The sequence below is a fragment of the Dermacentor albipictus genome, chromosome 5, assembly GCF_038994185.2.
Source record: "Dermacentor albipictus isolate Rhodes 1998 colony chromosome 5, USDA_Dalb.pri_finalv2, whole genome shotgun sequence".
In the NCBI taxonomy this organism is placed as follows: domain Eukaryota; kingdom Metazoa; phylum Arthropoda; class Arachnida; order Ixodida; family Ixodidae; genus Dermacentor; species Dermacentor albipictus.
In genome coordinates this window covers 162,762,506-162,787,492 of record NC_091825.1, presented here as the reverse complement: position 1 = coordinate 162,787,492, position 24,987 = coordinate 162,762,506, and the positions used below count along the sequence as shown (strand labels likewise).

The 24,987-nt window shown below is 50.4% G+C and overlaps 1 protein-coding gene and 1 pseudogene across 3 annotated transcripts in view; one reads left to right on the top strand and one right to left on the bottom strand.

Annotated features, from left to right (window-relative positions):
• LOC135904003 (larval cuticle protein 16/17-like) overlaps window positions 1-23,442 on the top strand; it is a 46,324-nt gene extending 22,882 nt beyond the window's left edge. For 2 of the 3 annotated variants that reach the window (XM_065434531.2, XM_065434532.2), the window contains one exon: window positions 21,349-23,442. In XM_065434531.2, the coding sequence (XP_065290603.1) occupies window positions 21,349-21,735 (387 nt within the window). In that variant the 3' untranslated portion in view covers window positions 21,736-23,442. Of the gene's footprint in view, window positions 1-16,500; window positions 16,892-21,348 lie in introns of those variants that run through there. The other variant, XM_065434533.2, reaches the window with a different exon arrangement.
• A 1,168-nt stretch (window positions 23,443-24,610) lies between these two features.
• LOC135904061 (U2 spliceosomal RNA) lies at window positions 24,611-24,786 on the bottom strand (annotated as a pseudogene).
• Between the last annotated feature and the right edge of the window lie 201 nt (window positions 24,787-24,987).

The window sequence follows — 24,987 nt, the reverse complement described above, 5'->3', positions numbered from 1 at the left end:
ACGAGCGGGTGCCGTGATTGGTGCGCGCGCCGCGAGACAGCAGCGACGGCCAGCGGACAGAGCGACGCAGCACGGCGAGCGCGAGTGGATTGAACGCTGGGCCACGTCCCGACGTGCCGGTATCGTACTGCGAACCGGGCCCCACTCCGGTTCCTACCATCGTTACGGTTCCTGCTGACGTCGTCCTGGTTTTCACCACCGCGGCTGCCAAGCTCGGGCCACGTTCCAGAGCCAACGCTGCGGAACCTGGGCTACGTACTGGCGCCCTGCACCCGAGCCTTGGCCGCTGCTGTCCAGCTTGAACTTGGCTACACGCCGGAGCTGTGCTGCTGAGCCCGGGCCGGGTCCTGGCTGTGGGCGCGTCGACAACCTGCGGCGCTCGCCGCCGCCGGGGGCCAAGTCCGCCAAGCCGTCGCTCCTACGCGAGTGCGTCGGTGTGGCTGTCGCCGCGCAGAAGGAGAGCCCGCGTTTATTGCGAAGCGCATCTCCGGCCCCATGTGCCGTGCTGCTGGCATAAAGGTCTCTTTGTGTCTCTGGGTGCTTCCTTCGTGCGCCTGGCTGACCTGCGCCCACACTCTAGCCCCACAGTGGCCCTCTGCATCGAAAACGGATACAGCCATTCTCTAAACTGCATGCGGAAAAATTTAAAACGGACAAATTCAATACATAAATTTACATCTCACGTGAATTTCTTACAATCTTTACGAGGGTATTGCAAAAGTCACACTCACATATGAACGGTACATTGCAGAGCGGTAAGCGATACCTTCATTTTGTCTGCTTTAAATGCACTATTAGATGAAGTTTATACAATTGTGATATCGTTTCTTTTATTCTTCAGTTCAATTTGTAACCTTGATAGTTTCGCTTTCTAAAGGTTTTCGATTTTTGGCAATTTCCATAAAAAAATTTTCAGTCTAAATCGAAAATCCGCTTCCACCAGCCACTAGATTAAAAATTTTTCCTTTAAATACAATGAACTTCACCAAATTGCTGCAGTCATTGCCGAGAAAAACGATTGCTCCTTTCCCATGCATGTATGTACATAGGAGCCCCGGAGGCTTCCTCCTAACTACATCGACTTAATCAGCACTTCCCACATTGATGTAAAATGTTAATAACCGCCCCCCCCCCCCCACACAGACACGCACAATTCTTTAATTACTATTAATCTGATAATAACATAACCCGTGCGCTTACATTGCCTTCCGCCTTCTCTTATCCTGTCGAGGGCTCAATGTTATCACTGTCGGTGCTGTCATGGTGGTGGCATGATACCACTTGACTGCTACCCACCTTCATGGTGACTTATTCATCCTCTTCTTGCCACGGTACACTTTGCACCGGTGAATTTAAAATTAAGTGGCATGGTTATTATTTGTTGCACTCCTGATGAATTGAGGCTTTATGTGACTGCTTTATTGACAAATAAAAAATGTTTAACATCAAAAACGCGAAGCGATGTCCTTTCTTGAGCGCAGTGATTGGTAAATAAATGTATTTTGGAAATCAGAGCTCGTACGTGATAACATATCGTGCTCTCGTTGCATTTGCTACCGCGCTGATGAGCATTACATTATGCAGATGTTTCAAGTGACCAGTATAAATATGGACTTAAGTGTTTGCGCTTGCTCAGTTCATAAAATAGATGAACTCGTGTAAACGTGGCACTTGATCCTGCACAGTCTGTCTCCATACTATGAGGTCTTGTATATACATAACGCCGTCACTTCAGCAGTAAATTTTTCGTGGTCCCACGCAGTTTGTTCAAGTGCAAGATTATAAATATATTTAGAACTGCATTTTTCAACGGGCCAAACGTATCCATAAAGATGAGCCCTTATAGTGTGATGCGCAGGTTTATAGAGCACCTTCAGAAACCATCGATCGAGTTATTTCGCGCTCCGTGAGCCGTGCTGCGTGAGCCATACTATACGGCTCACGCAGTCCGTTCTTCCGGATTGAAATGAAAGCCCCCGAAATATGAAAAAAAAAGAACCACGTGACGGAGTGGTTACGCAGTCGTATCGTGCTGCTCTCAAGCGTGCGTTCGATGATCAAGGTCGGCTGCATCGTGACCGGCGACGGGGAAGCGGCAGGGCGTTCTTTATCTCCTCGGCAGCTCTCGGCCAGCAGCATGCATTCGCACCATCATCCGACGAGAGCCGATATATATATATATTGCTACGGAATAGTATTACCTATTATTAGAATACTATTCCATCACTGAGCGTGAGTGTCTGGCCCTAGTTTGGGCGGTTGCGAAGTTCCGCCCATACTTATATGGCCGACCCTTTTCCGTTATCACAGACCATCACGCGCTTTGCTGGTTATGCTCACTGAAAGATCCTACAGGAAGACTTGGTCGCTGGGCCTTACGCCTCCAAGAATATTCATATACTGTCACCTACAAATCTGGCCGACTACACAAGGACGCTGACTGCCTGTCTCGTTACCTAATAGACGAGCCTGACGACGCCGACAGTAGTACCGCCAACGGCATTTTCTCTGTGTCTGCCTTCGCTAACATCGCCGATGAGCAGTACCGAGACCTACCGCTGCGAGCACTCATCGAGCGTCTGCGCTCTACACGTATACCGACGCGTCCGTTCGCCGATATGTCCTCCAGGGCGGCATTCTGTACCGAAGGAACTTCCTCTCTGACGGATCTGATCTTCTTCTTGTCGCGCCAAAACATCTACGACAGACTGTGCTCTTTGAGATGCATGACGCACCTACTGCAGGACATCTTGGCGTAACCCGCACGTACGACCGCGTCCGCCACCGCTTCTATTGGCCTGGTCTCGCTCGCTCCGTCCGACGCTATGTTGCTGCCTGTGATACCTGCCAGCGTCGGAAAACACCTCGGGTGCTACCTTCCGGTCATCTCCAGCCGATCACCGTCCCTGTGCAACCGTTCTTTCGTGTTGGATTAGACCTCCTCGGTCCCTTTCCCACGTCATCCTCCGTGAACAAATGGGTAGCCGTCGCAACTGCTTACGCCACCCGATACGCTATCACGCGGGCTCTCCCTACCGGTTGCGCCACTGACGTCGCGGACTTTCTCTTGCGTGACATTATCTTGGTGCATGGCGCCCCGCGACAGCTGCTTACTGACCGTGGTCGTAACTTCCTCTCGAAAGTTATCGCCGACATTGTACGTTCCTGCTCCACTCAACACAAGCTGACTACTTCATACCATCCTCAAACCAATGGCCTGACAGAGTGGTTAAACCGTACTCTTACCGATATGCTGTCCAAGTACGTTTCCAAGGACCACCACGACTGGGACATTGCCCTCCCTTACGTCACATTTGCTTATAATTCTTCCCGGCACGACACCGCCGGAGTTGCCCCATTCTATCTACTCTACGGTCGCGAACCGACCATGCCCCTTGACACGGCACTTCCTCCTGCTTCTATCTCAACAAACGAGTATGCGCGCGACGCCATCGCCCTCGCCGACCATGCACGCCAGCTTGCCCGTGCTCGACTGACGGACTCGCAAACCACGCAGCAGCGTCATTACAACGCCCGCCGCCGTGATGTACAGTTTTCGCCTGGTGCACTCGTGCTCCTGTGGTCGCCTTCTCGTCACGTCGGACTTTCAGAAAAGCTCCTTTCGCGATACACAGGGCCCTACCGCGTGCTGCGCCAGGTGACGCCTGTGACGTACGAAATTGCTCCTGTGAGCTCAACCTCGTCATCTACTCTGGCATCTAGTGATGTCGTGCACGTCAGTAGGCTCAAGACCTACTACACTGCTTCAGAGTGCGGCTTTTAGTCGCTCCGGGACGGCGCTTTTGCCGCCGGTGGTAGTGCTACGGAATAGTATTTCCAATGACGAAGAGCCGAGCAGTAAGAAGACGACGACGACGATTGGAAGCTAGCGCGGGCTGTTGCCTCTTGGCCGTATGTGCCACGGCCACTAAGGACAACAACAACTCTTGGCCAAGTGCGGCGTACTACGTTGTAAATATACTTGTACATAGCTTTCCATCTGCGTCTTCTTACGTAACAATATATATATAAAAACCGGAAGCGAAGGTTGTAGGATCGTTCCCCGCCTGCGACAAGTTATTTTTTCATGCATTTTCAATTCCACTAATTTATTGTGCCTTAATTTTCATTTGTTAAGCACAAGTAATTTCCTCTATGTTGTCCTTGGTGTCAGTGTTTGTTGGCTTCTTATAATATGACTATATATGTATATATATATATATATATACGGGTGCACAGGCGAGGGGATATTTTGCTGAAGGAACGGAACACGTGGTCCGATGCCACCTGGCGCACCACACACGTAGCGGCCCCTGACGCGCAACAACGCGCTACAGGTTCTGGCCGTCGTAAGGAGATGGCAATGGGAAGAAGAAAAACAAAAGATTTGCCGTCACACTTTTTTTTTCCCTGACAACGCCGGTGTCGCCCGTACAGGCCACGCCTCCTGCGCCATACTTGTGTGCAGCCGAGCGCGAACCGATCGATCGGTCGGTGGACTTGCTCGCCCGTTAATTCAATCGGGGACACTGGAACTTTGTCTGGGAGTGTCGCGCCAATCTGGATCCGCATAAGTGGAAGTGGGTGCGAGGGCGTAATTTTTTATTTGAGACGCGAGTGATTTACAGCCTTTGCCAGTGTGGTTCGACATGTAGCTTCCAGCGGGAATTCGTACCTGCGTCGCCTCGAGTGACGCCGCCAGAGGCGCGCACACACGCGCGTCCCTCGCCGCGCAACGGTGGCTTCGCTTCGTGTCGCCTGGTCCGGGGCAGCAACCACGCACTTCTGCGGATGATGAGCAAAGGGCACGAGGTAGCACAGCAGTGCGCTATTGTATTTGCCTTTGTTTGCTTCCACGGAGAGAGAGAAGTAGGCTGGGGGGAGAGGGTGGGCCACATTGCAGTTGGCACATCGAAAGAGCGCATCCAGTGCCCGATGGCAGGGATCTATCACTGCATTAATTTCTCTCCACGTTCGACACGATTCCAACGGTCGCTCTATCTTTTGTTGTTGTTTACTTTTGCAGCTAACAAAGACATTCATATTTTTTTTGCGTATTTCGCCCACCGGACCGACAAGGACCGCAGCGCAGCCGGCGTTGCACGCATCTAACGAGCCTCGCGAGAGAACGCACACGCGGGCCCTCGGCGGCACCAAAGCCGCCGTCCCATAATTTTGCGGCGAAGCAGCATCTCGGCGCGGAATCTGCGGCCGACGGGGAACAAAACGTGGAGACGGCGAATAAATAAACGCCGCCACGGGACGCCGGAGCTGCGACAGCGGCGATGCGCCGAGCGTTTTTTACCGGAACCGGGGAAGGGCGACGCCGCCGAGCCGCAGCGCAGAACCGGATTGGCCCAAAACCGAATGTATACAACGGGGCCCGTGTGTGTAACCGGGAAGAGAAGCGTTTTTCACTCGGTTCTTTCTCCCCCGAGCTCGTGTGAATAACGAGACGTGCTTCGAGCATTCTGGGAAGAACGCTGACGGGCGTGTGCGTGCCGAGGGTGGAAAGGACGAGGGCGACACTTCAGGCTTGGAGGGGCCGGGCACCGCTGCAAATGGCGGTGATTGTTGTTAAACCGACTCTAAATTCTAGCCGCTGCTTTTTTCCCTGCCTTCTTTTTTTCTTCATTGCAGCGGAAAGCTTAGCGACCAGAGTGTCCAATCATACAGTGGTAATGCGGTGGTACACTGATTACGAGTTTTCCTTTTATCTCCAGTGAGGATGCAGCCATACGCGGGACACATGCCAGATGAGCGTGAAAGGGATTATATGCAGCCATTGCCGAAAATCAAGTGCTGCCTGGTGCGGACGTCAATAGATTGCACAGCTATAGTTCTTCTTTCAGGACGCTTCTACAACGGCAGCTAATCCAAGGCGTACAAGTGCGCATAGCAGGCGCGAGCGTAACGCGTATTCGAGAGGCCTTCTGTCCTTGCCTGTTCAGATCGACGGGTAACGAATTGTAGGCTATGCCGGTGGTGCTGTTCTTAATGCGAAAGCGCTATATGTCCCATCAGACAGAAAATCCAGCATGGTAGACGGATGGTACCAAAAATGGCCAACGGCGCAAAGAGTATAAACACGTCAAATATATTTCGGGTTGACGTCAAGTTCCTCATGGAGATTCCTGTAAACAAAGTAAATTAGTGGCTTTGAAAATAATGTTTCGCACATTTGGGTCTGTGAAGGAAGCGAACCCGGGCCTTCGGAGTGCGACACAAGCACGCTACCCCGACGCCATGGCGGCTCTGGATGACTATAGCCTAGATGGTGCGTCATTGCACACGTCACGTCGCAGCCATATGGTTGCGACGTTAGAGTAAGATTACTCAAGCTGGAGTAAATAGAATGAAGGTGGAGTAAACTGAATGAAGATGGACGATGGCTTATGGGGCTTCTGCAGAACTCCTGCTTTCTATACGCACTCTCTGTTGCGGTTATAATTTCGGTGCAATTACTCACGATACACGACCGGTGACAACTGCTCCTGCGTAATACATTGAAACAAATGACAGCGTCATTGATATTTTTCACTGGCCGTTGCCTGTATAAAAGAATGTAAACAAGGTTCTTGAACGACGAAGTTTCATTAACGTGTTTGTCCTCAAGTTGTTCAAACTGATATAGTTCTAAAGTTCGTGTGATATTTTCTTTACTTATAAAATCAACAAAAAAACATGGAAGCAGTGATATCAGTTATTTTCGGCACAGTTTTTGGCCCATACGAGTATATTCTTTTATTAAAAAGTGCATAAGTTACTTGTTTTGACAGTGCGTAGCGTTCAAGAATTCGTTTGCAGCATCTTTGGCAATGGCATTGCAGTTATTATTCATGTATTGTATTTGATCGCTCGACAAATAGTTTAAGAGGAAACTTTAGCTCGGGCCCAACTCCGACGCGGCCTATTCAAGTATATGTGAAACGCGGAAACGCTTTTCGGAGATAAACCGTGAACCGCTTTTAATAAACTATGTTGCTCTTGAGAGAAAAAGTAGAATTCTAGTGTCTGTTGGAAGCGGAATTTCGATTTAGGGCCGGAATATTGTTTAAAATATGTTGAAAAAACTCGAAAATTCGAAAGAAATAGGAGCACGACGTTTACAAACTAGATAACTCTGCATCAAGAACAGATATCGCGGTTCTGTAAACGGCATCTACTATAACAGTCAAAGCGGACAAATTTGGGGAGTCAATTTGTATCTTATGTCAATTGGTTGCGTTGTGTACAAGGGTTCTGCAAAAGCCGTATTTTCATACTGAATTTTATGAGATTCATGTGTAACATATCCATATTGTCTGCTGTAGATGTACCGTTAGAGGCGATTCACCGAATTGTGATATAGTTTTTCGTTGTTGAATTACAGAGTTTTAAACTTAATAGTTTCGTTTTCTGAAAATTTGCGATCTTGCCAATTTTTAATAAAGGATTGACAACCTAAATGAAAAATTCCAAACAAGCAGTCATAAGAATGGAAGTTTTTTTTTCAATGCAACAAACCTTGTCAAATTTGGTGCAGTGGTTGCCGAGAAAAACGAATTCTCCTTCAACATGTATTTAGACTGCAGCACCCCAGCTAAAGCTACCTTTTAAGGAGGCGGCCGAGCTGTAACCTGAGGCCCCCATATGAAATTTCTGGCTACGCCACTGACCACTGGAGATGTGATGTGCTCTATACAGTGACACGAAAAATATCCCTTAAGTTCCTCCGATGCCGAGGAGAATCCAACCCAGGTGAAAAGGGTTCATCGAGGACAGCAACCCGACACATCAACAGGTTCAATAACGTGGCTCTTTGGGCCTGTTGCTAAGACAGGACAGAAAGCGCAAAGCCAGACGAGGACGGCGAAATAAGACTGAGACACGCGTGCGCTAACTTGCAACAATTTACTGAGACACGCGAAACGCGGAGTATAACGGCACTTTGTGGCCGAACATCACGCAAGCGCCGCTAGCAAAACAATCGGTGACTACGCAAGTATCCTAATCCCTTTGGAGTTCAAGCAATCGACGGCTTGCACACGCAGTTGTCCCCCAAACTATAATTCATCCCTGTTTCGATAATTTCACGCGTCGGTTGGCAGCTTCTTCTCGTGACGATGGCGCAGTCTTCATAGATTGGCATGCAGCTCGATGTTGCAGCGGAGTTTGCGCTTTTGCCGGAACTGGAAACAGTACTAGCATCAGTGGCGTAGCAACAGGGGGGGGGGGGGGGGGGCCGGGGGGCCGCGGGCCCCGGGTGCACAGGGCCAGTAGGGGGGGGGGGGGGGTGTCATATACGTCTGAGGACACCCGAAAATTGTCGATATCCTCGCCTTCCTCGACTACACCCGGGGGGAGGGGGGTGACAGAAGAGCGAAGGGCCCCGGGTGCCAGATGACCTAGCTACGCCACTGCTAGCATCGTCACTACATTCACACTTCCTAAGTGCCGATCAAGAAACTCTCCGCGCGTGTCCATCACATTTCTACGGTGTTCCCGGAGGGGATCCTTTACACACCTCCCAGTTTGGCCTATATAAGTGTTACCCCAAGAAATCGGTGCACGATTGATCCCGCACATTCAACGAACTCGTCCTTGTGCTTCTTATTGCTCCCAGTCTTGTACGAGGCGCCAGGATTAGTCATATTGCGCATTTTTTGAAGCTTGTCAGGAGCAGAAAAAAAAAAAAAAACTCGAGCGTTCGCCTTTTGTCCAATCTTTTTTAGTCGATGTGACAAGCTGCGAAAGTACGAAATCACCGCACACTTCTGCTTCCCACCAGAAACCCGCAAGACATTAGGCAGTTTGACGAATTCCGTTTTAGGATGCCTTCGGCGACACTGACTAGTACGCGAGTGGGATACCCATAAGCAGTCGGCTGGAGAACCGTTCATTGAAGCTAGCAGTCATTAGTTCAGGACAAGATTTGCGCAATGCGTTGGAAAGGCATCGTATTGCAGTGCCCCTCTTAACCAGTTTTGAATGAGCTCAGTCGCACGGGAGCAGCGGCTTATTGGCGCGTGGTTCGTACTTCCAGTAAACCAGTTCGTCCTGAAATAAAAGACTAATGGCAAGGAATCTAATACTGTTATCTGATGGCATCTCATGGTTTATTTCTAGCGGCGCTAAGCCTCTGCGTACGAAGGTTAGTGTGTCATTGGCTAGTGATTCAAATGAGTCATGAGCCGCAGTCAAGGAATACTAAGAAGTCATCTACGTACCCGAAAGCCTTTGCCACAATGAATTCGGCAAGGCAGCAGCTAAGTCACCTGTCAAGTTGTGCGACCCACGAGATGCCATCAGATTCCTATTATTCCCATTCCTATTTTCCTATTCCTATTATTCCTATTATTCCCATTCTACACGGCCCTTGCCCACGGATGCATCAGTACCTATAGCCATACAAAGCTTGGCTGCAAAAACTCGAGGAACGGGACAGCCCCTGCAGTGGGTTCTCCACACTACGCGTCCAATGTTGCCCGACTCGCGCAGCACTGCTGCGCGTGTCCATCCTGAAGGCCAAGGCCAGCGTTGACGAACCGAGTCGTTAGGTGTCACTAACGGTACAGGCTTGCGCAAGGTTTGCCATCTTAGGACCCACAGTTGTGCGGGAGAGTCACGACTGCTCGATTCGAGCACGCTTTTTATCGAGCGACCATGGTCACGCGTCTCGCTTGCATGTGTCTGGCCGAGCACTTACACAGAAATTTGTCACTTCATCTTCCGCCTCTGTAGAGCCTTCAGTTAAAGCTACCACTCGTTTATAGAACAAATAGACCTTGGTGCTTTGAAATCAGTATTTGGTGAACATGAGGAGAACGCAGCATGCACACCAGCAGAATGCCAAAAGAGCAGCGGTGGTTTTTCCTGGCTACGAGTGCCATTATTGTCCACGGTAGAGGATACCGAAACGTCCAAGAACGCTGGACAACTCTAGCATTCATTGTTACTGGCTGAGCATCGCTGATTATGGCTATGCTGAATTACACGTGCACTTTAACACCCTGTTTGTTACAGACGCAGCATGTTTTCAACGCCCATGCTAAATTTCAGCGCAAATGAGTCACCATACCTCAAAGAATATATACTAGGCGTGCCCTGTATAGCAACACAACAGCGGGTAACGGCTACGCTGGTTACACCGGCTCTCCCACGAGCAGGGAAACGATGCTGCGAACGCTGTAAGGCGAAATGGCTGCATCATGTTGCGTGCGGACAGGCGAGCACCGAATGCAAATGTGCTGTTCAGTTGCGTTCGAGCTCGGACAGCGAATATGCACTCCGGCATCAGGTTCTCACGGTCTGGCCATGTAGACGCTGCAAGCCAAAAACAGTTATTGCCAACGTCTACAGCCCACCTAGAGATAGGAAGGCAAAGTTCGACGTGCTAGTGACGGCCGCATTGCGCAAAGTGAAAAGCAACGACCGGGCAATTATCCTAGGGGACTTTAACGCTCCGCACTCTGATTGGGGCTATGATCGAGGCACTCCTAAGGGCCAAAGGCTAGCCGACCTCGCGGAGGAGCATAAGCTGGTCCTGCTGACGCGACCGGATGAACCAACCAGAACGGGAAACAGTGTAGTCAAAGATACCACGCCGGACCTAACTTTCAGCAACAATGACAGAGGTGTTACCTGGACCAACCTAGACGAAGACCTTGGCAGTGATCACTGCATTATTAGTGTCTCAGTTAACACGACGCGGGTTCGCCATAGATTAGGAAAAGCCACCATAACCGATTGGACAGCTTACAGACAGAAGCAAAGGCAGGCCACACCGTGCGATAGTGCTACAGAATGGACGGAATTCATCAGGAGAATACACAGAAGCACTACACGGGAAATATCGACAACAGTCGAAACACCGGCAGTAGACAGGCATCTACTACACCTGTGGGAAGCGCGGAGAAGTCTGACCAAACGTTGGAAGAGACAGAGACACAACAGAAAACTCAGGATCAGGATAGCCAGACTTGCGCAGGAAGCCAGTGAGTACGCGCAGCAGCTGCAAGACACCAATTTCCTTCAGTTTTGTGATGCACTCAAAGGAACGCTTAGCACAAAGCGAACATGGGCTATTCTGCACAGTATGATAGATCCGACAGGAACACGGACCACCGCAAACAGAACACTGAAATTAATTGAACATGAATACGATAGCACGGCCGATGCCCTCATTGAGGACCTTAAGAGCGTCTACATAGGAATACCGGACACAACATCAGTGCAATACGACTATGAAGGACCAGACAACACGGAGCTGGACGAACCCATAACAACGGCAGAGCTCTATGCAGCCGCACAATCTTTCCGTAAGAACACCGCACCGGGTCCGGCCCACATTACAAATGCGATGCTGCGCAACCTGAGTCAGGAATCACTGCGGCAGCTTGCGACCTATTTCAACGATAATGTATGGTCCGACGACGGGGAACTGCCAGAAGAATGGAAAGAGGCTACTGTATACACAATACTTATACCGAAACCGGCTAAACCCAGAGATCTGCAAAACCTGAGACCAATATCGCTCACGTCGTGCGCAGGGAAGCTTTTTGAGAAGGTGATCCAAACACGACTGAGCAACTACATCGAGCGGAATGAACTTTTTCCCCACTCTATGCTTGGCTTTAGGCCACACGTCTCGGCACAGGACGCCTTTCTTATGTTTCGCGACGAAGTTTTGGACCCGCCACGAAGCAAAGAAGCCAGGATAGTTGTGGCGCTCGATGTCAAAAAAGCATTTGACACGATCTCTCACGAAGAAATCCTCGAAGGTCTGGAAGACATAGGTTGCGGAAGAAGGGTGTTTCGGTACGTCCTTACCTTCCTTCGCGACAGGAAGGCAACGATTGGGTTGGGCAGTACGCGCTTTGACGTCTTCGCGATGCCCAACCCAAGAACTCCACAGGGCTCAATCTTGTCACCTCTTCTTTTCAATGTCGGGATGAGGCGACTGGCCCTAGAACTCGAGCAAGCACGGGACCTCGGATGTACGATCTATGCCGATGACATAACGTTGTGGGCACACCGGGGTTCCTACGGAGAAAAACAAGACCTATTACAGGAGGCCATTAACAAGGTAGTGAACTTCACCAAGCACGCGGGTATGACGTGCGCACCCGAAAATCAGAGTTCATGTGCTTACGCAGCAAGCGTCATAAGAAAACTACCACACCAAGGATAGACTTACATCTCGATGGCAAGGCCATTCGTGAAGTCGCCCAAATGAGAGTGTTTGGCCTGCTTATCCAAGAGAATGGCAACGTCGATGCCACAATTCGGAGCTTAACACCAACCGTTAAGAGTGTGGCACGTATGATATGGCGAGTTGGACGCAGCCGCAACGGACTCGCGGAAGAAGAAACTATTAGGCTGGTGCAAGCATTTGCGATTAGCCGCATTACTTACGGCCTGCCGTTCCAAAAACTTAACCAAACTGAACTGAAGAAGGTGGACACCCTTATCAGAACGGCATACAAATCTGCTCTGGGACTCCCGAACACAGTCAGCACGGAGCGCCTGGAGCGGTTGGGTATTTACAACAAATATGAATAACATGCCTCTGCAGTTCTGATATCGCAAAGAGAAAGGCTGAGCTCTACGCCCCAGGGCCGCTCTATTCTCCAAAGACTGGGATACAACGCTCGACCCTTGTTCTGCGGAGACGAAACAGACTTGTTGTCACGAGATTTGAGGGAGCACGTCCATGTCTCACCTATACCAAGAAATATGAGTGCCACGTACCACACAGGCCGCAGACAGGCCAGGACGAGGACTCTGCAGAAGCGATTCGGCAAGGATCCTGCCGTCTACTACACGGACGCGAGTGCAACCACTCGCAGGGACTTCTACGCGATCGCCGCAACCAATAGAGTCACCACGATAACCGCTACGGTTAAGACTACCTCGGTATGCACAGCAGAGGCAGCGGCAATAGCGCTGGCGATACGAGACGCCGACCTTAAGGGTCAGTCGGCTCATGTGCTTACAGACTCGCAGGCAGCGTGTCGACTCTTTATGCGGGGAATGCTACCGCGCAGCGCCCAAAGAATACTCGGCTCACGACTGGACCTGGACCACGGCATTACATGGTGCCCCGCGCACAATGGACTCGACGGGAACGAAAGGGCAGACCGCATAGCCCGAGGAAGCAACGACCGAGCAGCGGCCAGAACCCTTCAGGAACCACTGTCCGCAGTGCGCGACATATTAGAGAATCAGAGGAGGGAGAGACGGACCTATGGCCCTCCGCACTGCAAACTAAATAGAAGACAAGCCCAAGACTGGCGACGCATACAAACCAATTCATACCCACACCTAAACCTCTTACACAAGCAGCACCCGACATATTACACTGACACCTGCCCGTGGTGCGGCGCGAAACCCACGCCGGCCCACATAACGTGGGAATGTACGGCTCGGCCAAGCAACGTCAAGTCACCTTTTCTAAGCGTCACAGACTTGGTACGGCAGTGGGAGGCACTACTCACAAGCGAGGATCAGGGAAGCCAGTTGGCCCTCCTGGACCAAGCTCAGCGAGCCGCAAGAGCCAGTGGAGCCCTGGACTGAGGGCCCCACCCAGTCCTGCCATAACTCCGATTAACTGAGCAATAAAGTTTTTTTCTCTCTCTCTCTCTGGCTGCACGGTCAGCTTCTCTGCCGAGCACTGTAGTCCCACGTGACGGAGCACGGATAATGGTAAGGTGGGAGACACAGACGTGCAACTCTGCTTCGTACGAGTGCGCACAGGAGAACGCTAAGGCGCCAGCTGGTACGTCGATCACCGACGCCGTATGGCGCAACAGCCAACGCCGGTGATTATAGGTCGCCCAGCGCCTGTACTACACAGATGTCACGAGGGAAGAAAACAGAAAAGTGACCAGGAAACTAACAAGTAAACATCACAATAATAGGAAGGCGGCGCGGAAAAGGATTTCAAACGTAAAACTCGGCCTAATGCGTTGTGCTCACAAATGTCTGACGCAGTGGAGGCCAATCGGCTTTCCACCTGACCATTGGGTCCGTGCAAATGGGCCAGACCGAAGGGCTTTAGTCCTGGGAAGGATGGGCCGATATCCGCTCGACCCGCCTGACAGAGTGCGTGCGAACACGGCCGAGTGGATTCGGGTCCGCCCGACTTCCTACACGACCCGCTTTCGTCCAGTTTATGCAAAGACAACTCTTATTGAGCAGGACAGAGTGATATCGAAAGTTTAAAAGCTCTGCGACAATTCAAACTAATCTTGGTAAGCGGAGTTATAGGGGCAACAAAATACTTGATTCGGTGGTTTCTGTATTTCTTACAATACCGCTAACCACAACGATAGGGGTTCTTGCAGAGTGGTAAAGCAAACAGCAAATACATCACAGCATCATTAAAAAAAAAAGTCATCAACAGATTTGTTAGCGTGAACCTCGGATGTTAAATGGACACTAAAGAGAGAGAGAGAGAAAATCGCTGCTCGACTCGTCGTCCTAGCGAGAAGCCTGCTCTTCTCAAGGTATCCAGCAGAGGACGGGCGCTGACGCCGCCTTCGTCAGCTCGCAGTGACGTCACGGATTTTGGTGGCGTTCTCTCGAGCCTAGTTAATTTCTTATCGGTAGAGACGGACTGCATCGTATTTTAAAAGAGCCAAATACTGAACTAAGGAAGCTTCAAGAACTTTAATGGAATCACAACGACCTAAGTGCGAAACAGTACTTTTCAGTCGACGAAGCTTCGACCTTCCATTTATCAACGTATTACCGCGAAACCGACGAAAGTAGAGTTCTTCAAGACTACATTGTTGTTCTAAAGTTATTTACCGTTCCCCTTTGGTGTCCTGTTAAAAGCGATAATAAAGCGAAAATAAACACAACAGGAAGACAGAAATAACGAGTTTGGTGTGCCCACCAACAACCCCATGGCAAGCCCCCTGAATGAACGTGTGGTATGGTCGATTGATCGTTGCCGTAGCGCTCTGAAGGACCCGCAATACAGCTCTACAGAAGCAGTGCTGCGACAATACTCGAGTCGAGTATCGGTATACGCTGCTTCTCGCTGCACAAGCTCGGTTGCTATCTCACATTCGAATAGGTGCCGCGGAGTCGGCGACGGGCCTTCGGCGCCGGCTGGCGTAAGTGGTTGGTGATGCCACGGGACAGTGACTTCCAATTTACGCGATGTAACCGGCTGCTTCCTTCGCGCACGAAGTCGCGCCGCAGCTGGCCTGCTTTAAGTTGGGCGCATTACAGGCGTTGCGCGTTGGAGGAAATTGGAGCTACCTTATGAATAAATAAGTAAATAAATAAATAAATAAATAAATAAATAAATAAATAAATAAATAAATAAATGCAACCACTCTATTCCACTGTGTATAAAAGTGACGGAATTCAACTTCCATTCTAATCCGGTCTGCGAAAGAGTCCAGGAAGGCAATCTTGGGCAACGTTCTGAACAATCTGCTTCTGAAACGTCCACTGTAGATTGATTTTACGAGGCGCTTGCACTGCGGTTCACAAAGAGCAACTACCACACGACACAAACACGCAGACAAGAGCTGATAAAAGTAAAGCTAAATCTTGGAAGAGATACTCCAATGAAGGCTTCTCCTACGCTACACCATTCACTCGTGCGATTTCCAGTAGTTGTAGAAAGCAGAAAAAAATAAATGAAGTAACTGAATAAAATGTAGCAGACTCACGTCCCCGCGTGGGGAAATGCTGCCCATTCAAGAGGAAAAGCGCGATCGACAAATCGTGCGCGGAAGATCGCGGGGGGTACGAAGGCATCACGAGGGGAGTATCGCCAGATGAGGAGGGACGCGATTCAAAGGCGGCAAGGGGGGGGGGGGGGGACACACACGATCGAAGAGTGGTACACCTCTTCGGAATGCGGGGAACGACGTCTGCCGCGCTTAGCTCCCTCCGGAAAACCGCAGCGTCCGTCGCGCACGCATGGCCGTTCGGTCGGTGCGGGTGAGGTGAAGGGGCTCGCACGCGAACCCACCGCGTGGCATGCGCGCTTTTTGAACCCACGAATAGAGCTGCATTCGCGCAGCTACGCGCTCGCCGACGGAGAAAGAGGGTCTGCGCAGGAGTGCATCGGTGCACAGCATCTTCCAGGGCTATCCTCTCCTCCTCGCCAGACTCATTTTCTTGTCTAGTTGCCGCCGATTCTTCGGGAGGCGGCCGTGGTCATACAACACGCACGCTGGTCGAGGATGGAAGCGCGCTCGGGAGAGAGGAGCAGCAATTTCCTATTTTGCGGCGTGATGGGCCACTCGCTGCGCTCTTCCTGACACCTCCTCGCCCGCGTCGTCCCGTCGCAATCTCAGTCATCTCGTCCCTTCCCGTTCGTTCTCTCGCCCGCACGCGCGCGCGCAGTTCCAAGAGCACAACGGAAATTGGTCTGTCCTCCTCGCTGCGTGAGAAGGCGCCCTCCTCGCCGCCTCCTCAGCGCGTGCACACGCGAGCTGCGTTGTTTCGGCCACACGTCCGCTCGCAGGCTGCTTTGTACGGGCGTGTAGTCGACCCCCCCCACCACTTGCCTGCTGCACGCTTTGCGTTGATTGCAGCGGCGAACGTGGCGAGGAGGCGGCGGCGCGTTTGCGCATTTTCGCGTAGTGCACTGCGTCGTGGCGGGGGTGGTTTCGGCTTTCTCTCGTCGAACGAACGAAGATGGTCACGGAGGAGCGAGCCAAAAGAAAGTGCCGAGGGTCCCCCTGCGGGGGAGGGCGTATAAAAGGGAGTAGCCGCCCCGTGGACGGCATCATAAGGAGGAGCCCGCAGTGTCCGAACTCCGCCCGCCGCCGCGTGTGCTAGTCGCTCGCACACCCTAAGCCACCTCTTCACGCTCCGAGTGGACGCAAGAACGGCACGCCGGAAGACGCCCGCCGCGATGGGATTGCCCGTCTCAATCAAGGTCAGTGCAGGTAGCCTCCGAAGGCTACGGAAATTTACTCGCACAACTACGAGACGAAATTGGAACCGCCGTAGCCGTTTCCAGCTTAATAAGCGGGGCCCGTATTCACAAATGAAACTCGTTTTACGTTACAACCAGTCCTGATGCCGGACAGTGTTCGAATAGTGAAACTTCCTAATCCGATCCAATATTAGAGAAAAATTACCTTCGAATATTCTCTAATTTCTAAACAAACAAAAGATGAAGTGAAATATGAACATTACGCGAAATCCGTCTGGTGAAAAAGATGAAGCTTATCTATACATTATAATTATTTGTCAAGTGTATAGAATGCTTTCGCAATTGGATGTCCGCACAGCCGAGAAGCTTCTAAGTGAACAGCAACTGCATTAACTTCTCTGGGGCACCACAGCAATGACAGTAATAAAACAAGGAAGCAGCACGTCACCAGTGAAAAAAAAAAAAAAGAAGTGTGACGATTGTTTCGAAGAGATGCAAACGTGCTGACAGTGGCTAAATGATAAATATAAACAAAACAAAGTTGTGCACAGGCTACCTATGAATTCTTATTTCATGACTGGAGATTATCGGTGTGCGTTCGGCACTGCACAGCAGCAGCAGCAGCAGCAGCGGAACCATTCGGAGCAGTGCTGAGTCCCGTCGTTCTCTCCTTCCCTAGCTCTAGGCTCCGATATTCGAAATAAACGAACAAGCGGTGATATTGAAAGCCGAATTCTCGAATTAAATAGCACACGCTACTCGATTATTCGAAATTTCGAATATTTGCGGACTCCTAAAATGCATCAGCGAAGGCGGCCAGCCGTTTGCAAAGGGCTCTTGCGAATCTTCGCGAATTTGGCCCCTGATTGGCTCGCGAACTTTTTGCTCAAGCGAAGGGAAGCACCAGACACGCTGACGTCAAAAGATTCGTAGGTGTACGACGTGGCGTCGTTGGTGGAGGAAAGGGATTGGAAAACTTTTGGCGAAGTCTGTCATGTGGTGCACTTAATTCGGACGTCCATCGACACTTCATTTTTAGCATATACTTGTTCTACGGGAAAGGGGTAGCTGGCACCGTTTGAAGTCGCTAACAACTACTAAGTGCCATGTAAAAAAAAAAAAAAAATATCCACGCAGTACCCTACTCCAGTTGCCTGCACGAATTCAGCGAAGCATCTTCAACTTTGCTTCCACAAATTGAACCTAATCTCCGTATAATTTATATACAGTCTTGCTTTCTTTTGTTTTTGTACTATGCAACGCTCTATTCCTACTGTGTTGAGCGGTACAGAACAAGGGTAAAGAGTAAGGGTTTCAATGTGTACCGAAAACGGAGTACGTTCCGTTTATGGACTCGAAGGCCATGTTAAATTATAAAGGAGATCGCTCAAGGAAGTCCAGGCGTCATACTTAATTTATAGCCTCTGAGAAGAAAATTTTGTCGCAGAATAGGTATACACTGCGACTATAGGATTCCTTTTAAATGTCGTAAACAGTGCGTTGCTGTGCAATGAAAAGTGAACTAAATTTGACCCGCACGTTGCATTTAGCGGAGCTCCTTATTTCGAAGTAATCGATTTTACTGGTGTCTTGCTGTTGTTCGCCTTTCAATATAGAGCAATTAATCATATATTGTTCATTTACTTCAGTTAATATCAGTGCGGCACTGAAAATTGATTTTTCTCCATTTGACGCCGTGACAAGTGCGTTGCTTTCGGACATGATGACCTGTGGCGTACGAGGTGACCGTCGCAAAATTAAACGTTCTGAAGTGAGAAACGAAACAAGTCCAGCTGGCCTTTTTCTTTCGTCTCTTCGATACGAGATGCATAGATTGCTGTCTTTCAAACCATTTTCTGACGAATAATTCTGCTTAATTGTGCCGATGTTTATTGGGTGTAGTCGCGTGAAGCGCTGCTCGGAACCGTTCACGCACAGTGCTCGGAGGGGTGCTTTGGAAGTGCCGGATGATGGAAGACTGCCCGCGCTCTGCAAGAAAAAGCAAAATAAATGGGGGTTCAGTATGCGAAACGGCCCTTTGTCTGGTTTCAACTTATAGGTTAAAGCTTTGCGTAAATCTTCGTTACAAAAGCAGTCCCGACACTTGCCATAGAGAGCAAAGCTCGAGAAATGAGAAAAAAACTGTAGGTCTACACGCACACACTACGAGAGAGTGTTCAGCGCTTAATGGCATGCTGTGGGACGTAATCTAAAAGTGTGCCAAGTCCTGTTCAACTCTCAACTTTGTCACAGGCGCAGTCAGAAGGGCACAAGTTTGGCGGTTTATTTTACCGGGTTTATTACGGGTGTGTGGCTACACACATCCACGCACGCACGTTGAGAAAAAAGAAACAATGCGCGGGAGACACCGCGCCTAGCTGCTCGACCATCCGGGCTCAGAAGTCAATGAATGAGATCGTTTGCCAAGGTTGGCATCGGGGAAGTGAGCCTACTCTGTCAATCACCTACATCATTCCCCCCCCCCCCCCCCCTTCGAGTCACACTAGAAGTGAACCCTTCCCCTACAGGAATGGCGCAAGCACATCCACCTTCCAAGCGCTGACAGGCTCATTTTCGAGCGAACGCACGAAGTCTTGTCAGTGGAAATAGGTCGGCTCGTGACCACGCTGGTACGGAAGTGCTGAAGCGAGAAATAATCTATTCACACACGCACGAAGGCGCAGACGTCTGGCCGCGCCGACGATCCTCGCGAGTCACCCGCGGGTCGCAAAGTGCGCGCGCCGCAAGCTCTTCCCCGCGACCCCCGTCGGGCGGCAGCTGTAACGGCGACGTCCCTGCAGAAATTTAAGCACGTGCCAGGTATAGCCAAAAAACAATAATGAAACTTCCCAAGCCTTCCGCATGTCGTGCCGGTGGTGTCTGCAGCTAATGCAATTTGGCTGGCCACGCTTTCAAACTGTTATTCTCGAAACACGTCTGAGAGACCCAGAAAGGCCGCAACTTTTGCTGCGCTCGCCGAGTGCGAAGAGAAATGCGAATATTTGTTCGCCATTTTTTATTAATTGAATTGGAGTTGCGTGCAAATATAAAAGGCCAGCTGAGAAACCGAACGGGATTGCGCCGATGACCTAGCAGCGTCCTTGCCGTGGCTGTTGCAGTATGTGTAGGTGCCACATTGAATAACTTGTTCGCTTATCAGCCTCTCACCAGGCTGAGAACAAGCGGCCTGGCAGAGCCACTGCGGCTGCGCGGGGCTCTGGTGCAGGTGCACCGCGCATTTATCGCAAGGCAACAATGACGAAGAAGGGGCAAAAAAAAAAAAGGGCTAGAGTCTCGTTTCGCCCACCTTCCTTATATTGGAGTGTATGTAATAGAATGAAATTCTGAAACGACGTCAGCTCGCATACTCAAAGAAAACTGTACACGCGCGCGGCCTTTTAAAGGTCCTTGAAACTGGAATGGTCAGGCGGAGTATGTATGTATACTTGCTCCCCATACGTGACATGTTCTTTCACAAGATTTTTCTTGAAATTATAAAAAAAATTCAAGAGAAACGTGACTGTCATGCACTGTACCACTTCACATGAAACAGAGTAATTCCTAATTAGATTAAATTAAATTATGAGATTTTACGTGCCAGAACCACAATATGATTATGAGACAAGCCGTAGTGGGGGACTCCGCAAATATGCACCACTTCGGGTTCTTTAACGTGCACCCAAATCTAAGCGCACGGAGTTTTCGCATACCGCCCCCATCGAAATGCGGCCGCCGTGGCCGGGATACGATCACGCGACCTGGCGCTTAGCACCCCAACACCATAGCCACTAAGCAACCACGGCGGGTATGGTAATTCTTCGATGCTTTCTGCGATTTAATTTACTAACACACATATACAGTGTGCGTGCGTGCGTGCGTGTCGACAGGAACGAGGAACGATCGTGAGAATCGATAGGAAAGAGTAACTAAACGTAGCGCGATGTCTCACCCCTCTGATGAACGGTCTCAGGTGAGCGAAGAGTGAGTGATGGTAAAGACCTTTCTCAAGGCCGTGTTCTGCCGACAATTAGGGGAGATAGGGAGAAAATTTGTGTATAGAAAGGCGGGACGATTAACCAGAGGCAATTCCGGTTGCTTACTTTGCATAATCTCGAGAAGCACGTTCTGTACAGGCTGAACAATCGATCACTATCAGAACTAAAATTTCTGGGGCCAGTTCAAAAAAAAAAAGAAAAAAGAAAGCTCCCCGCAGAATGCAATATTTGCGCTGTTCGAGTTACTGAGTTCTACGGGAATATATGATAGACTTTCAGAACGCATACCTGCTATCACTAGTATGTGCTGTTTACTGTATGTGCTTCGTTCTCTCTCTCTCTCTCTCTCTCTCTCTCTCTCTCATTACGCTCTATTTTTCTTTTTACTCGGGCGAAATTAGGAGAGCTTTTGAATCGCCCGTGACCCTCGCTCTCACGCCAATGCTTCCTTTACACGCGCAGGTGCTGGCACTGCTCTCAGTGGTCGTGTGTCACGCGGAGCCGGCCATACCATCGGGCAAGCGCACCCAGTACTTGGTGCAGGACCACGCGGGCAAGGGCACCTACAAGTTCGGCTACGACACGGGCGAGGGCGCCCAGCAGCAGAACTTTCGCCAGGAGGAGCGCACCTCGGACGGCACCGTGCGCGGTCGGTACGGCTTCACGGACGCCAACGGGTACCTGCGAGTCATCGAGTACATCGCCGACGAGACGGGCTACCACGTGATACACGCCAAGACGGAGCTGCCGCAGAACCGGCCGCGGTCGACGGTCAAGCCGCACGCGCCCTTCCTGGGCCCGCTGCCGCCGTTCATCCCGCGGCCGCAGCCCGAGGAGGAGGAGACCTGACCAGCGGCTGCCCATGCGGGGCGACACGCGGCGGCGGCTTCCTGCGGCACCGAGCAGTGCTGTCGACCTGCGTCGATCAACGATTACGCTGCCGAGAAGAAACGCAATTCACTTGAGGGGACTACCACGTGCCGAGAGCTCTCAGTCCACATACACCGGTAACGAGACAAATTGTGATCAAATGGTCGCTTGGATGTCTATTTCAAGAACCGCGCGTGCCTCAAGTTATAAACGTCAACCGAAAGACAGCACATTTCTAGAGTGTGTGCGCGTCGGTCCCCGAATTATGTAAATTGTGCAGCAGTACAGTACAACATGATCTTTTTCATTGTGACGAGCACTCTCAAATGAAAACGCCACACGAGTAGTATTTGCACAAGTGCGGCTCCGCTGGTGAAAATGGTTCCTGTGCTGTGGTTACCTGTTAAGTCCATACACTTCTTTTTCGGTCTTCCTTTGTTCTCGCGAAGGTGGTCGCAATCTTATATTGGATCCGTCCATTATTATCTGCAAGCACGAGCAGGGCTTTTTCGTCTCTCTTTTTCCCTCCCTTCATTCGCAGTACTCTGGCGCTTCGCTTTTCCAAGCGTGCCGGTGACAGCTGACTGACGCCGCGAGGTCACGCCGTCTTCGGGGGCTGTTTCGGCGTGCGCCCTGTCAGCTGGTGCTGGCTGCGAGCGGGGAACACAGTGGCCGCGGTTCGACGGCCGCCGTAGCGGAACCCCAGCGGCAATCCATCCCGCCATTCGGCACTTCGGTCCGACCTTATCAGCTTTTCTTTTTCCTCAAAAATACGCCCAAAAACACATCGTTTAAAGAAAGGTTTGAACTACGCCTTATTTAATATTTTGGTCGCCGAAAGTTAGACGATACCGTTTCCAGCCGCTACACGTGCTTTCACACGAACCAAACCCGCAGTGCTTGCCGCCACGTATCACCGAGCTCGCCGGAGCCAAAAATAAAATTGATTGACACCGAAATTAAATTAGGGTGTCATCGAGCGAGGGAACGCTGGTAATTCGCAGTGCCACAACGCGTAGAAGAGAGAGAGGAGGAAAAGCTTATCTCACGGAGGCATTCCGCGTCAAGTGGATGCCAGACCACCTGAACGCGAAAGGGAAGCCCGAAAGCTGCCAACTGTGATCCTGTCGTGTCTTTTGTTGTGATCTTCTATTGCAGCGCGTGTATACCCAGAAATTTTCGTTAGTTTGTGTGAAATGTGGATGTGTGATTAAGGCGTGCTATGTGGCTGCGTGTGTCCTCTCCCCCTTCTTCCCTTTTGGGTCTGCGCATTTATTACGTCCTCATCTCATTGTGAGCAACGTGACGCATGCTGAGTGAGAAAGTCTGGTAGCAGAAGTCGTTGCCGACAATTTGTTTTGACACCATTCTCCTCTGTGTGGATCTTCATTTGTGTACAAAGAAAAAAAAAGAGAGAGAAAAACAAAACTCGGTGCTAGACACCAAAGTGCAATGATGACAGAGTGTAGAGCTGTGCTTAGGCAAATAATTTATTCGCATATAGCGAGCTAGAGCTGAAAGGCAAGTGATAAATAAAGAGATGTTCGAGTGCGTTATTTTATGTGATATATATGTCGTGTGTTATGCTACATTTTATGCCGCCCTGGGCTGTTCGAAGAATGATTATGTGCCTTCTGCGAAAATAGTGGTCTGCCTTCGAATAATAAAAACTGTTACCATAAACTATCTCCTTTTGTTGGTGTTCATTTTATGACATTTCACTGCCAACGTATCTAAAGAAAGCATTTAGGTCAGTACAACTTGGCACTTCAGAGTGCCAAAACAAAAAAGGGCAAAAAAAATTTTGTGACGCTCCAGGTGACTGAAGCCAGGTGCTATCTTAAACAATCCACGGTAGCGGCAAACACGCAGTCCAATCAGGCCGTTGCGTCAACGCGCGTCAGCTCCTGTTCCGCAGTGAACGGCCCAGTCTCGACGTCACTGGGCAACGACAAGTGACACACCACCGTGCACAGATCCACCCGACATTTTTGTGAAATTGCCTCAGAGAGGCATTGAAAACAAGCATAACGAAGACTTGAAAGGTTGGGTTTTGGTGCCGTCACATGAGACCAGTCATATCGATAAACGGTTTGATTGGTCTCATGTCGATGTAAAAAAATATTGTGTTCATTGGACGATTTCTATATGCTGCGTGAGAGCGCGCGGGAATATGCCCTATCTTTGTTAATATCTCATAGACTGGGGGAGCAGGAGCTGATGAATAAGGATACGAAGGGCAACATGGAAGGACGAGGCCATCATGTGCACGTGCACGAACAGCGCCATGCAGTCGGAGGGGTTCGAGCAGACGAACCTCTCAAGGAACGCGCCTTCAGTGGATGCAGGCAGCAACGCCGACGTCCCAGAATCGTACGGCGAGGCGTGATCCAGCCTCGTTGGGGAGCAACGGTCTCTGCGCCGCCAAATCGGAAGCAGCGGCGCAGAATACGTTCCTCTTCGCAGCCACGCACGACATCGCGTGCAGCACTGTCAGTCATTCCGGTGAACAGTGAATGCGATTTGATGACGGCAACTTTTATACCTACAAAGACTGTTCTGAAGAGAGTTGCATTGGAAAAATTCTGTGGAGCTATGGCGAGTGCCTCGCACTTCTACTCAGTTATCCTGAGTGCAGAAGGCGAAGCTGCACCGCAGCATCTGTTCTTGAAGTGAGATTTGAACACGAACGTTACTCCTTGCCCTCACGTGTCGTGCCAGTAATCGTGTCTGTGTACGAATTCCCAGTGATGCTGAGTGACCGCATACAGGACGAAAAATAATTACGTGGTTTTTTTTCTTACAGCGAAGCTGTATATGACTAGTTTCCAGCGGATCGACGTCCTTAGACTAAGAACCATGGGCCGATCCCGAAGATAGTGAAATACTGGGCCGATCCACCGCAGCAGGCCTCGAGCACTCCGCCAACTTGCAAAAAAATGTTTAATATCTTAGGTCCAAATACAACCCGTATCAGATATTAAGCTGATAAGAACAGATGCTACACTTTGACCCGCGTCGGCCATGTATGTCTACGTTCGTACCGCCCGTTCTTTGTCGGCGTTCCACGCGCCTGCCTATCTCCTTTCCTTCCGCTCTCCCGTCGTGGCGGTCCCGTCGTCCACGTGAATTCGTATAAAAGTCACGGTATAACTGAGCCCGTACCTATGATCTGTGTCACTTCTGTGTCGTGTGCTGAACAGCTTCACTGGTCATCCAGCTCCACAGAGT